Raw genomic sequence first — 12248 nt, 5'->3', positions numbered from 1 at the left:
GGCCGCTCTGAGAAGGAGCAGGGAGTGCACAAACCTGTTTGCGCGTTGGGAGGCGGGACGGACGCTTAGGACAGGGGAGGAAACCGTGACCGTGAGTCTCCGGCTCTGGGGGGAGGGGCACTTAGGGGGAGGCCACCACTAGCCTGCGCACCCCAGATAAGGTTAACGCCACCCCCTTCCGAATGGTCCCTGAAGCCCGAGCTGAGCTGACCATATGGGGGACAGAGGTCTGGTCTTCTCGGGCACCACAGTCCCCTCTCCCACGTTACACAGGGAAGGCGTGTCTCTGGACATGCCGTCCCTTAAACCCAGAGCCCTGGGCGCCCATCCTTCCCAACCCCTGCCCTGCTGTGGCTGCAGCCCGGCACTGGTCAAATTGGCAGTTTTTGCTCTGTGGGCTCTCCTTCCTCACCCTGTTTGCCAAAGTCTCCAATAAACCAAAGTCCACATCCGCTTTCACCCCCTCTCAGCTCCTTGACCACAACTACCGCACCCAGGCCAGATGGGTGCAGGGAGGGGCTTCGGAGAAGTTCCAGGGGGAGATGGGGAGGGAAGGGGGAGTCAGTGACCCCAAGGCCAGCAGAGAGCAGTCTGAAGGAAAGCTGTGCTCCATCAGCACTCCCACACAAAGCGGCCCACCCCACAGATGTACACCACTGGCTCGCCCAGCCCCAAGGCCCTGCTGGGCCGGTACATTTACTCGGGCCTGTAGACCTTCCCTCGCTCCCTGGCTAGAGGTTCACGCCCGTGCCAGCCCCTAATGTGGTATAGGAACCTGAAGGCAGACAGTAAGAGCTGAGATTTTTAATGTCATAGATCAGTGTCCAGCCTGCCTCTCGCTGCTAGGCCCCTTTGTGGGCCTATCTTGACAGTGCCTAGAAGGCGGCCTGCAGTCAGGGCTTCTTCCCACCCCCTCGGAAGGACCCAGCACCAGCCTGAGAGGCAGTCGGCCACACTGAGGGAGTGGAAGGGGGAGGAGACAGCAGCGGCCTGCGCAGGCCTGAGTGCGTGTGTGTATGTGTGTGAGCACGTGTGGAGTGAGGTTTATAGACCCTGCCGCAGGGACAGTCCAGGGTGGGAGAGCAGAGGAGGGAAGAAGCAGCACATCTTTTCTCCTGGTGCCTCAGCCTCACCCTACCTCAGGGACAGAAATGGAAAAGCCCTGGTCCTGGGTCCCAGCCTTCAGGACTGGAACCCTGTGGAGTCCGGAGGAGTCACAGACCCAGTGTGTGGGGAGACTGGATCTGTCTCCTTTTGAAAGCCCTGGAAGGGTGGGAGGTCAGAAGCAGAAGGGGGCGGGTCTCTGCTAGAAGAATTTGACTCCTCGGCCATCGCTGCCGGTGGTGATGATCTCGGCCTTGTGCTCCTGCTGGAGGGCCTGCAGGGCACGCAGCAGGGTCGCCTCATCCAGCCCGTGGAACTCTAGAGAGGGGGAGATGGGTCGGTCAGGGTGCTGGGCACCTCTGGGCCTAAGGCCTCTGCAGAGAGCAGGTTAGCTGGAATCCAAGATCCAAGAGGCCAAGCTATACTCCCCCAGTCACCACTCTCAATTCCTGGGCACTCCAGATGAGCGAGGGCAGGAAGGACACCCCTGTCAGCATGAAATGACCACTTGCGCTTTGCTCCTTCCTTGGTTGTGAACGCCCACGTCCTCCCCTCCCCTCCCCCCCTCTGGCCATGAATGTCTGATGCTCAAGATGACACCCTCTGTTACCAAGGAGCAAAGGGGGGGAGGGGGGTCCTTACATTCGGCCCGAGGGAAAGTGAAGGCCCTTATCACTGGATATGGACCCTAAACACACATCTATACCCGTCAAGATGACTGGTCCTAAAATGAAGAGCAGTCAGCACCCCTGGCCAGGAGACTAGTAAGGTCCAGCAGAGATAACTATCTTTTCCTAGTAAAAGGAGACAGAGCCAGGTGCCAATGGCCAGCTGCGTACCTAGAGGTATGGCAAGACACTCCACGGAGGCGTGAGAGGCAAGAGGCAAGCCCCAACAGGCTGGCACACCTCAGCCCTTGCAGGCCCTCACTGTGGAATCAGGGAGTTTAATTTTTGAGGGAGCTTCACCTTTGCCCAGCCTGAGTGGTGGGCTGGGCAAGGCTGCAGCACTGAAGTCAGGGGGTGATGGTGGGAATAGCAAGCAGAGGCCTGCAGGGCATGGGGAAACAGCCAACATAGTAAACTCTGCTGGGGCAGCCCAGGGGAGGTGCCCCATTACCCTCACTAAGATGAGAACTTCTCATGATGTGGGGAAGAGAATATGGAGTTAGAGAGCTAAGGACTATTTACACTATGCCAAAATCAAACCCTATACAAATCCTTGCCTGGGCAGAAACCAAAGTACTTCAATGAGCCGGGAGTGTCGGTCCAATCACTTTGGCTGGTGCCCACAAATCACGAGCCTTCTAGAGGAATCAAGGGTGAAAGAAAGCCTGAGTCTGCCAGCAAAGAGGTTTCAGGCTTAATCCCTCCACCCTAGTTCCTCATTCGACATCTGTATCCGCAGCTCTTAACTTTTCACGCATCACACGTGCCATGACAATCTTATAGTAGGGACTCCATCCCTAGAAAAATGCATGGGCCCTCACACAAACAACAATCATTTGTGGGGGAGGGAATTTGAAATCAAGCCTTTATGGAATCCCTGGACATGAGGAGAGGGCCTGCAGCACTTGGAATTCGGCAGCTAAGAAAGAAATGCCAATGAAAGCAGAAGAAAGGATTCAGGTGACAAAATGAGCGGGGCCGGGGAGGGAAAGGCATTACCCTCGTCCTCTGTGTCTTCCCCATTGGTCAGTTCATACAGGGTGAACACGGAGTTGTTTTGGCCACTTTTTGAAACCTGTGGACACAGAAAAATGGGACTGAATAGGGGCCGGGAATCTTTTGGGACACGGTAACCTCATCAACTCCACCTCTCGATCCAAGAATGGTACCTATCCCCAAACCACAGCTCACTCTTGCTTCTGCAGAGGAGTCCTCAAAAGCCACAAGCCCCACAGGTGCTATATTTGTATGTGTACACACACACTCAGAGCCACTAAACCACAGGTCTTCACGTGTCTGCAGTGACCTCGATTCTGGCTGTCTTCCTGTTCAGGGAAGGGTGGTGTGTTTTTGTTATGTTTGGGTTGTTGATACTTCTTGTCCTCCCTCCCTCCTTTAGGAAAGTTGGGGGTTTGTGGCGGCTCGGAGTTGGGGAAAAGAAAGCATTGGGCCCCCACACCCATACTGGTTGAGAATGTCTCATTCACGTTGTGGACAGCCCCAGAAGGGTGCAGTGGGGGAGGGGCCCAAGGCTTTTTCTTTTTTTTCTTCCTTTCCTCATTTATCTCCTGTGGCCAGAGCCTCCTGCCAACAATAGCACCCTTGGTTCCCAGTACTGCATTCTCCAAACATGGCCTCAAGTACACCCCCCGCCCCCAGCCTCCTACAGGCAGAGAAAGGGAAGTTCTGTGCAGTCAGGGAAATTGAGTCAGTGGGGAAAAAAAAGGGGGGGGGGCTGCCTGGAAGGCCTACCCTTTCTCTTTCTGCCTCCTCCCCACTTTGTTCAGCCTCAATCTGGTGACAACACCGGACCTGCTGGGGGGCTTCACCCAGTTCTTGGAACAATAAAACGAAAAGGTAAGAGAATGTTCCCATGAACTCTGTGAAGCCCGCTGGTGTCCACTGCTCCTATGCCACGGGCCACGGCTGAGCACTCAGCGACAGGATGGGCTCACCCACTGATAGATGAGTTTCCCCCATTCTTCTGGCCTCCGCCACATGATCAGGAAGCTAGACTTGCTCTTATCCAACCACTCAAGGTTCCCTGTAAAACAGATACGCGTGAAAGCATGATGCTCTAAGAAGGGACAGAGAGGGGAATGCCAGGGTGGGACAGAGCAGAAGAGGCAGCTTTCAGAGAGCGAGTTATTCTTTGTTTTACTCTGTCTGTCTGTCTGCAAAACGCCATGCTCCTCCTCCCTCCCTTCAGGTCTCAGAACACGAACGGGAGGAATTTTTATTTTATTATACAAATGGGAGGAAGGGATCTGAGGACTCAGACCATTTACTGTACAAAACTCTGGGCTACAGGCCAGGGAATGAGAGAAACGAAACAAAACAGAAAACTTGTCCTAATCTGCCCTCAGCAGAACACAGTCAGGAAGATCAATAAGGGATCGGGTGAATGGAGCCCACCTTTCTTCCTCAGTTCCTCTAATACAATCTGAATGGATTCCACAGGGAGCTTCCCTGTTTTAAGGTTAAGGGAATGGTATACGTTCTTTAAAAATGATATGAATTGGGTGGGATTTAGAAAATTTCAGAACTAGTCCCATGCTGAGAAACATCCGCCCGCTCTCCTCACCCCTACACACACACACACACACACACACATACACACACATGTCTACACCTGTAATTCCCCAACAGCATACAAAACGGCATGTTGTGGCTATTGGGTGTGTGTGTGTAGGATAAAGAAATCTTTCCAATGAAAAGGTCCTCTGAAAATGAAAATTGCTATTCCTCAGCCTCTGTCCTTCCCCTCCCTTTGGCCCTTCACAAATATTTGAGGGATGAATCAGACAGCAAAAATGAATGACCCTTACTTCCTGGCTGGGGGAAACGTGGATGAGAACATTATTAAAGGTATTACGAATTATGAGCCTCCGAGAAGGGGCATGCAAGTAACAAAACAAAAACAAACAAAAAAAACAAAACTCAGGTTGAGAAGACTGGGGCCAGGCTTCGGAGGCAGAGGCTCTAAGACCTGCAAGACACACTGGGCACTTCTCACCGCCTAGGACAAGAGGCTGACCCTAAACCAGAGTCAGTCTCTTACCCTCGGTAGTGCTGAACTCCTGGGTTCGGTGGCTATACATGCTTGCTTCCAGCTAAATTCACTTGGGGGCGGGTCTGCCTGCGTGCGGGCGGGCGGCGGTGTGAAAGTCTGAGCTGTGGGGGGCTGTGGGAAAGCCCGAGGGAGGATACGCTGCAGCTTGACGTTGTTGAAGAGCGGGCTCTCCTGCGCTTCCATCACCGTCATGCAGGACTGTTTGTGCAGGCGGCAGAAGGACAGGACCAGGGAGCACCAGGCGGCCAGCTGCTTCTGCCGGGTGTCCACGTTCGGCTGTAACCTGCCAGGTGAAGGGTGAGGCGCAGAATTAGAGGGCTCGCCAGAGCGAGAGGCAGCACTCGTCCCGGGCACGATCGGGGAAGGAAGCGGGGACCGCGGGCGGTGGCAGCCGGCTCCTGTGTGCCCCTTCCCACGTGGAGCAGCAGGGCTAAGGCCAGGGTGGGAAAGGGGGCACAGCGGGGCTTCTCGGGGTCTAAGCCTCACGTGAAGAAGGGCGGGAAACGATACTGCCACGGCCACTCGAAACCCATCGCCATCGCGGGAGCCCAGGACACCCGGAAGCTGCAGGCCGGCACTTCCGGCCGGCACTTCCGGCCTCCCCGCTCACTCGTCCGGGCAGAGGGCGCAGCACAAAGGTTCCCCCTCCTGCTCAGCCTGCCTGCCGTTCGTCCTGACAATGCCGGCCTCAGCTGCAGGGAAAGGCACTGGCTCTCACGGAAAGGCACTGGCTCTCCTAAGGCGTCACGCTTTGCATTACAGATAGAACCCGGGTCTCCAAACTCCAGTGCAGGCGAATTTCCACGATGGGGAGTTTCTCCAGGATTAAGGTTCGTTGAACGTTGAATTTAAAGGTCTCACAACACCACGGTCTCAATGCCTATGTCCTTTGACACCAGCGTTCCTCCTACAGAACCTACGAGAACCTGCCCTGTAGCTTGTATCGTTAGAAACAGTCCTGCTTCCATCATTCCCAGCTGCCCTCTTGGACCACAGCTATACCAAGGAACTTAAAAAATTTTTAAAAAGCCTTTGCTGGGGAAAATTGCATGATCTCTTCATTGCAATTCCCCATAAACTTTTCTGAAGCACCCTCGTATGTCTTCTCCTTCTCCCACCATCCCACCATCCTACCATCCTACCATCCTAGTCTCAAATCTTAGTGCCGTATGGGTGTCTAGTACTCTTTATCCAGCCACCGACATTTCCCCTTTATAACCCCGCTATAGGCTGGGGTAGAAATATCCCTGTGGGAGTCTGAGGCTGTCAATCTTGACAGGAGCAGACAGCCTCATCTTCCCCCTGCAAAGTGGCTGGTGGGTTCAAACTGCCGGCCTTGCAGTTAGCAGCTAATGGGCATGTCACCCCTTACACCGCCAAGGCTCCTTTACCCAGCCTAGTCCACTCCATTCTCTCAGGCTTCTTTATGTGCTGGTCTGTCCCCAAACCAAGGTGTGGCTACCTCCCTACCTCGATCCTCTTTAATAAAACAAAACCAAAAAGAGACCCCAAAACTATAAAGTACTACTGGAAGATAAGTCACCAGAACCGACTGGCTGATCCCCAGATTCCCTGACGCCGGGGCAGCCCATCTTTTATGGACTTCATGGCACACACTTAGGGGGCCGCTCAGATGTTCCCAAGCTCATCAAGCCCCTTCTCTTGTTCTCGTCCTTTTTTCTCCAATTTTTTACACGATTGAGGTCATGTATACGAACCCTTTAAACTTTCCCTCCACCTGTTATCCATACTCGACTCATCCTTCAAAAATTCCTCTCCACTTTTCCTCCTCTTTCCTTTGGGAATCATTGGAAGAGTGTCACTCTTCCTTTTCAAAGCTAATAACCCTTTGGCATCGCTCCTTTTTGAAAAAATAAAAAATGAAGTTAAAACAATTTTTGGAAAGTCTTCATAGGAGTTTACGTTCCCATTCAACAGTACCTATCCATGCAAGTTCTTCAGTAGCACTCTTTACATTCTTCACAATGTGCGAGCATTCTCGTGATTACTGTTTGGGTTATTCCATTTTTTGGCAGATCTTTTTTTGAGTTATATTGAATTTTATGATATATGATACTGCTTTGGAAAACACTGAGTTAATATATAAATATAAGGCATGCTTATTTAGGTTTATACCATTTTGAGCCATATATATATTAATCATTTTATTGGGGGCTTTTACAACTCTTACCACAATCCATACATACATCCATTGTGTCAAACACATTTGTACATTTGTTGCCATCTTCATTCTCAAAACACTTGCTTTCTACTTGAGCTCCTCATTTTTCCCCTCTCTCCCCACTCCCCATCCCTCATGAACCCTTGATAATTTATAAATTATTATTATTTTGTCATATCTTACACTGTCCAACGTCTCCCTTCACCCACTTTGCTGTTGTCCACCCCCCAGGGAGGAGGTTATATGTAGATCCTTGTAATAGGTTCCCCCTTTCTACCCCACCTTCCCTCCACCCTCCCAGTATCGCTACTCTCAGCACTGGTCCTGAAGGGTTCATCTGTCCTGGATTCCCTGTGTTTCCAGTTCCTATCTGTACCAGCATACATCCTCTGGTCTAGTAAGGTAGAATTGGGATCGTGATAGTGGGGGGGCTGGGGGAAGGAAGCATTTAAGAACTAGAGGAAAGTTGTATGTCTCATTGGTGCTGCACTGCACCCTGACTGGCTTGTCTCCTCCCTGAGACCCTTCTGTGAGGGGAATGGCATCTCTTCTTGAGCTTCTTATTTCCACCTTCCTCCAGGACTTCTCCCTTATCGTCCTGCCTCTCTCTATCCTCCGGCTCCATTCCTCCAAGATCTTCCCTGTTTAAAAACAAGTCTAGTTTCCTTGACCCTGCCACCTACGCCCCATCCTCCTGATCTCAGTTTTTCCACCATCCAACTCTGCCCTCATTGTTCCCAGTCCCTCGCCTGTAGAGTGCCCGGACCAGGATTTGTTGAGAAAATGAATGAGGGAACCATTCCATTGAGAATGCTTTCTCAGATGGTACCATTTCCTCTACCTCCGTGGCATTGCTTGACCCCTTTCCTGCTCCTTCTCTGATCTTCCCAGCTTTTTCCATCACCTCATCAATGTGTTTCCTAACCTCAGCCCTTTTCCAAACCTGTATTTCCAGCTCTGTCCTCACCACTCCCCCTTTCTAACTGTCCAGGAGTGAGAGGACTTGAATGTTCCATTGTTAACTGCGTTGGCCTCACCCTCTTCGGGTCACCCTCGTATGTCTTCTCCTTCTCCCACCATCCCACCACCATCCTAGTCTCAAATCTTAGGGCCATATGGGTGTCTAGTACTCTTTTCTCTATTATTTCTGCCATCCTTCTCCCGGTAACTCAGGCTCAAAGTCTGGCCAGCCTTAACCCCCACTGCCACCCTGCTCCTTCACCCTCCAACTGTCCCCTACTGTTCAATCGCCTCTCTTCCTTTTGATTCTTTTTTTTTTTTCATTTTTATTCTTACCCACCCACTCACCACTCTTTCGTGTCTCCATTTGCTCAAGCCCGGCTTATTGCTGTAATATCTTAATTCAATACCGTTTCTACTGTCTTAGACTAGCATATTCCGTCTAAGGTCAAGTTCTGTCTAAGGTCATGATCCCACACTCACCTCCTGTGATCATACTTCCTCTAACCATTCCAGGAATATATGACCCCTCCTTCATTTATAGCCATCACCCACAGCATTGTTGTTTATCTGTGTACATGACAGCTCCTCTCTTAGATGAATGCTATTGAGGGCAGAAACCAGGCTGGTGTAGTTACATAATCTGGTGTCAATTTGAGACTATTAAAAATGAAAGGGTGGAGTTTAGCCTGTTAATCAGGTCACAGCTTGATGACCTCAGGTGGAGGCGCTACAGAGATAAATGGCTCAGTGGAGGCCAGACCTACACTCTTCTGCTTCATCCTCCTGCTGACAAGACACATGGAGCTACACTGATGGAGTTAGAGCAGCCACATGGAGACCCCTGCCAGCAAAGCATCTCAGCATTGGCAGGAGTCTCCACGTGGCTGCTCTAGCTCCATCAGCATAGCTCGATGTGTCTTGTCAGCAGGACTGAGATGCTTCCACTGCCAATGGATCCACAAGACTTTCCACCTACTGACCTGCGATCTTGCATTCGGTGTCATGGCATGTGTTGTGTGAGTCTGAGGAAGAATTTATAGACTGGTTTCGGACATATGGGCTAATACCGGACTTATGGACTTGATCTGGACAGGACTGGGGTGTTTTCTCAACAGACACTAAAAGCTCTTTCTTATACACATATGAGTGTCTGATTTTGTTTCTCTAGTCATCCCGGACTAACACACAGGCCTTCTCTATTTTATCTTTCCCACAACATTTACCACGTAGTGTGCTGTCCCCTTGATGTGGATTAGTAAAGGCCAGCGTGTGCCAGGACACGGGCAGATCCACAGGCTTGGGGAAGATAGATATGCTCATGGAGCTAGAGCACAGGCTGACCACAGGAGAAAACTCACAGTGCATCTCTAGAAAGAGAGACACATCCTGAGAGGAGTGTGTCTCAGAGAAATAATAAGAAATGTTCCCTAAAGCATACAAGCATATGCATATGGCGCAGACAGGCATTTCCTAGGAAATAGGCATGTGTGTACTCAGAGAGCAGAAACTTAAGGTTAACTTCCACTCTGTGGAACAAAGTGCCCTTCTAGATAGTGTCAGTCCCCTGGCAGGTATGTCTCAGGGTGCACTGGAGGGAGGGAGGGGTTCTCTGGTGAAAACGGGGGCGTAAGTATGCAGGGAACAAGGGACCAGGTACCACTGGCTGGACCCGTGTGTCAGGGTGGAGTTGTACGGTTTCTTGTGTTTTGAGAAGTGGACTGCCAGGCTTTTCTTCCCACATGCTCCTAGGTGGTCTCAAACCGCCAACCTTCTCCGTGAGCTGCTGAGTCTTTTCTTTGCACCACCCAGAAATCCCACACGCTGTTGTTCTTTGTGTGCCACGGAGTCGATTCCAACCCCCGTGACCTTGCAGGACACAGTAGACCGGCCCATACGGGCGCAGGCGGCTCAGTCGTGTCTCTGTGGCGCAGCTAGTGAATTCAAACCACAGACCTTTCAAGTTAGCAGCTGATCACTTACCCTGTAAGCCATCAGAGCTCCTTGGACTCCCTAGGAGTATCACTATGCAGAAATGCCGAGCTGCAGAGGGAGGTAAGGATGTCTACGTTTACAGAGCACAGCTGTGTCTCAGGAAGCTGAGAGAAAGGGATGTGGGGGTAAGGAAGGGGTGACTAGAGCAATGACAGGCCTCTGACCCCAAAGTCCAGTGAGCTCTGTCCAGAGGACAGCTCTTTTCTGGTTGTTGGCGTCAGCGGACACCAGAGGGCACTGTGTGGCCAGGTTGGAGGCCACAACCCTGGTCCAGGACAATTGTAGATGGGGGCCATGGATCTGGAGGAGTCTGTGATGAACCAAGGGAAGGCCTCCACCCAGTCCGAAAGTCTTTAGGGATGGACTCCTGTGTGTCAGGTGAAGGTTTCTACTCACAGACCGTCAAGTAAACTGAGGCAAAAAGAAGGGGGAGAAATCGGAGCTGGGTAGCCAGCTGGTCACTGCAGTCAGAGCCAGAGCGTTCACCCTCCCCCCACACCTCCCCAATCAAAGGACCCCAGCTGCTGTCCAGACCGGAAGGGAGTCTCTTCCTGTATGTTTCCTGGAGCTGGGTTTGGATAGGAGCAGGAAAGGCCTCACCCTGGGAGGAAGGAGGAGAGGGATGTGGCCTTCAGGTGGGAGGGGACAGTGTGTGTGCGTGTGTGTGTACATCCATGCGTGCACCTCTTCTTCTCTCTCTTTCTCTCAAGTGAAAAGAGCAGAAGGGGGTGGGAGTGGGGACCTCTGCCCACAGCTGAGGGCCTGTGGAGTGGCCGGGACTGCATAAGAAGCCCACAGGCTGGGAAGGGATGGGAAGGAGTCAGTGTACACACACAAAAAGATTTATTTTGAAGATTACATGACAGAGCTTGTGCCCCCACCCCACCTGACTCCTATTCCCACCCAGTCCAGGGTCTGCTGTTGGGGTGAAGAAGGAGAGGGGCGGGGGGGAACGGGGCGAGGCACTAAGGGCTGGGCTAGGGGAGAGGAGCTGGTGGACCTAGGCCTGGGCCTCCCGATCTTTACTCCGCCACACCACCAGGGTCACCAGGAAGGGGATGAGGCAGATGGGGGCTATGATCATGGCCAGGAGCACGTCCTCCGGAGGGTCGAAGAAGGTGGACTGAAGCAAGGAGCAGTTGGCAAAGTGCATCTGGTGAGTCTTAAAGATGACCCTCTCTGCCCAGGGGTTGGGGAAACCCAGGCCAAACTCATCAGCATGGTGTTCTAAACATTCTTGAAGTAAGCTGTAAGGCCTGGGGTGGAAAGAATGCTAGTGAGAGAAGGCCTGGGCCCAGAGAGAGGGGTGCCCCACGCTCCCTCCAGGCCCATGTGGAAGAGACCCCCACCCCCACCCCAGACCCCCACCAGCAGGGTCCCTACCTGCTAATCATGGCCCAGTCACACCAGTCCTTTTCAAGGGGGTCCATATACGACTTATATTCCAGCCAGCAAAATTGGATGTTGGTCTCATACTTCTGTACCCTCTTCCCTGTGGGCACAGATGCCGGGCATGGACCACATACATCCCTGCCCTCGCCTTCCCCACCCCCTACTCTGCTCAGCACAGCGCTGGGCAACTGTCTCTGGCCCAGGTGATGTCCGGTGTCACAGCAGATGATTTAAAGCCTCCCTGTGTGTAGCACTTCCCACTCACAGAGGCTTCTCACCATTTGTGTGTGTGTGTGTGTGTGTGTGTGTGTGTATGAGAGAGAGAGACAGAGAGACAGAGAGAGAGACAGAGAGACCGACCACAAGGGGAACAGAAGAGTTTAGTTGGGGCTGGGATCTGCCTTGTGGTTAGAGAGCCTGCCCATGCTCCTTGGCCTTGGTCACCCTCCCACAGCAACAGAGCACCCACCTTCGGATTCCAAGATGCCAGGGGTGGTTAGAGGCTGCGCCAGGGACTCCTGGGGCTTCAGGACAGCTGTGGGTAGAAATGGGAGCCAGAGGTGGGGTGGCGGGGATGGGAGCATCGGAGCCTGGAGAGGAGTGGTTCAAAGCCAAGCCCCTGGGAAGTCGGGGCTCCTCTCCGAAGACAAAGACGACTGGGGGTGGGTGGGGGGTGGCCCAAGGGTGTCTCCGTGCCCACGAAGAAAAGGGCCCCTCCCAGCCCCTCCCCACTCTCGTCCAGGCCATCAGAGCCCACTCCCGCCACCCCAGCCCCAAGTCTCCCAAGACCTGGCTCTCTCCCCGCGGGGCCAAGTGGGAAGCCCCCCACCCCCGCGCCCAGCTGGGGCCAGGGACTGTCTCCGGACGGCGCCTG

General features: G+C 52.8%; 3 protein-coding genes across 3 annotated transcripts in view; all 3 read right to left on the bottom strand.

Moving 5' to 3' along the window:
- WNK4 (WNK lysine deficient protein kinase 4) overlaps positions 1-696 on the bottom strand; it is an 18420-nt gene extending 17724 nt beyond the window's left edge. The window contains exons 1-2 of the mRNA XM_045299454.1: positions 626-696; positions 413-519 (exon numbers count right to left, since the gene is read on the bottom strand). Coding sequence (XP_045155389.1) covers positions 413-519; positions 626-696 — 178 coding nt within the window. The remainder of the gene's footprint in view (positions 1-412; positions 520-625) is intronic.
- A 93-nt stretch (positions 697-789) lies between these two features.
- Positions 790-5409, bottom strand: VPS25 (vacuolar protein sorting 25 homolog). The gene is made up of 6 exons (XM_004707186.2): positions 5332-5409; positions 4983-5128; positions 4188-4241; positions 3728-3816; positions 2772-2847; positions 790-1422 (listed from the first exon to the last, which is right to left on the bottom strand). The coding sequence occupies exons 1-6, from the start codon at positions 5382-5384 to the stop codon at positions 1307-1309; spliced, it is 534 nt and encodes a 177-aa protein (XP_004707243.1). The 5' UTR covers positions 5385-5409; the 3' UTR covers positions 790-1306.
- A 5519-nt stretch (positions 5410-10928) lies between these two features.
- Positions 10929-12030, bottom strand: RAMP2 (receptor activity modifying protein 2). Its single transcript, XM_004707489.3, has 3 exons — positions 11844-12030; positions 11366-11474; positions 10929-11238 (listed from the first exon to the last, which is right to left on the bottom strand). Exons 1-3 carry the CDS (start codon positions 11956-11958, stop codon positions 10983-10985), a joined length of 480 nt encoding a protein of 159 aa, XP_004707546.3. The 5' UTR covers positions 11959-12030; the 3' UTR covers positions 10929-10982.
- Positions 12031-12248: the final 218 nt, after the last annotated feature.

The sequence above is a fragment of the Echinops telfairi genome, unplaced genomic scaffold (genome assembly GCF_000313985.2).
Source record: "Echinops telfairi isolate 266 unplaced genomic scaffold, ASM31398v2 ScPeMD7_7458;HRSCAF=8496, whole genome shotgun sequence".
Taxonomy (NCBI): Eukaryota; Metazoa; Chordata; class Mammalia; order Afrosoricida; family Tenrecidae; genus Echinops; species Echinops telfairi.
Note: the sequence above shows the minus strand (reverse complement) of the source record. Positions and strands in the feature narration are given on the sequence as shown.

Coding starts and splice junctions, on each gene's coding strand:
- VPS25 (XM_004707186.2), bottom strand. CDS start 5,384: ATGGCGATGGGTTTCGAGTGGCCGTGGCAGTATCGTTTCCCGCCCTTC. Junction 5,129..5,331: donor CGTTTCCCGCCCTTCTTCAC/GTGAGGCTTAGA, acceptor TTCACCTGGCAG/GTTACAGCCGAACGTGGACA. Junction 1,423..2,771: donor GGAAGACACAGAGGACGAGG/GTAATGCCTTTC, acceptor CCCCCTCTCTAG/AGTTCCACGGGCTGGATGAG.
- RAMP2 (XM_004707489.3), bottom strand. CDS start 11,958: ATGCTCCCATCCCCGCCACCCCACCTCTGGCTCCCATTTCTACCCACA. Junction 11,475..11,843: donor TGGCATCTTGGAATCCGAAG/GTGGGTGCTCTG, acceptor CTGTGCCCACAG/GGAAGAGGGTACAGAAGTAT. Junction 11,239..11,365: donor GACTGGGCCATGATTAGCAG/GTAGGGACCCTG, acceptor TTTCCACCCCAG/GCCTTACAGCTTACTTCAAG.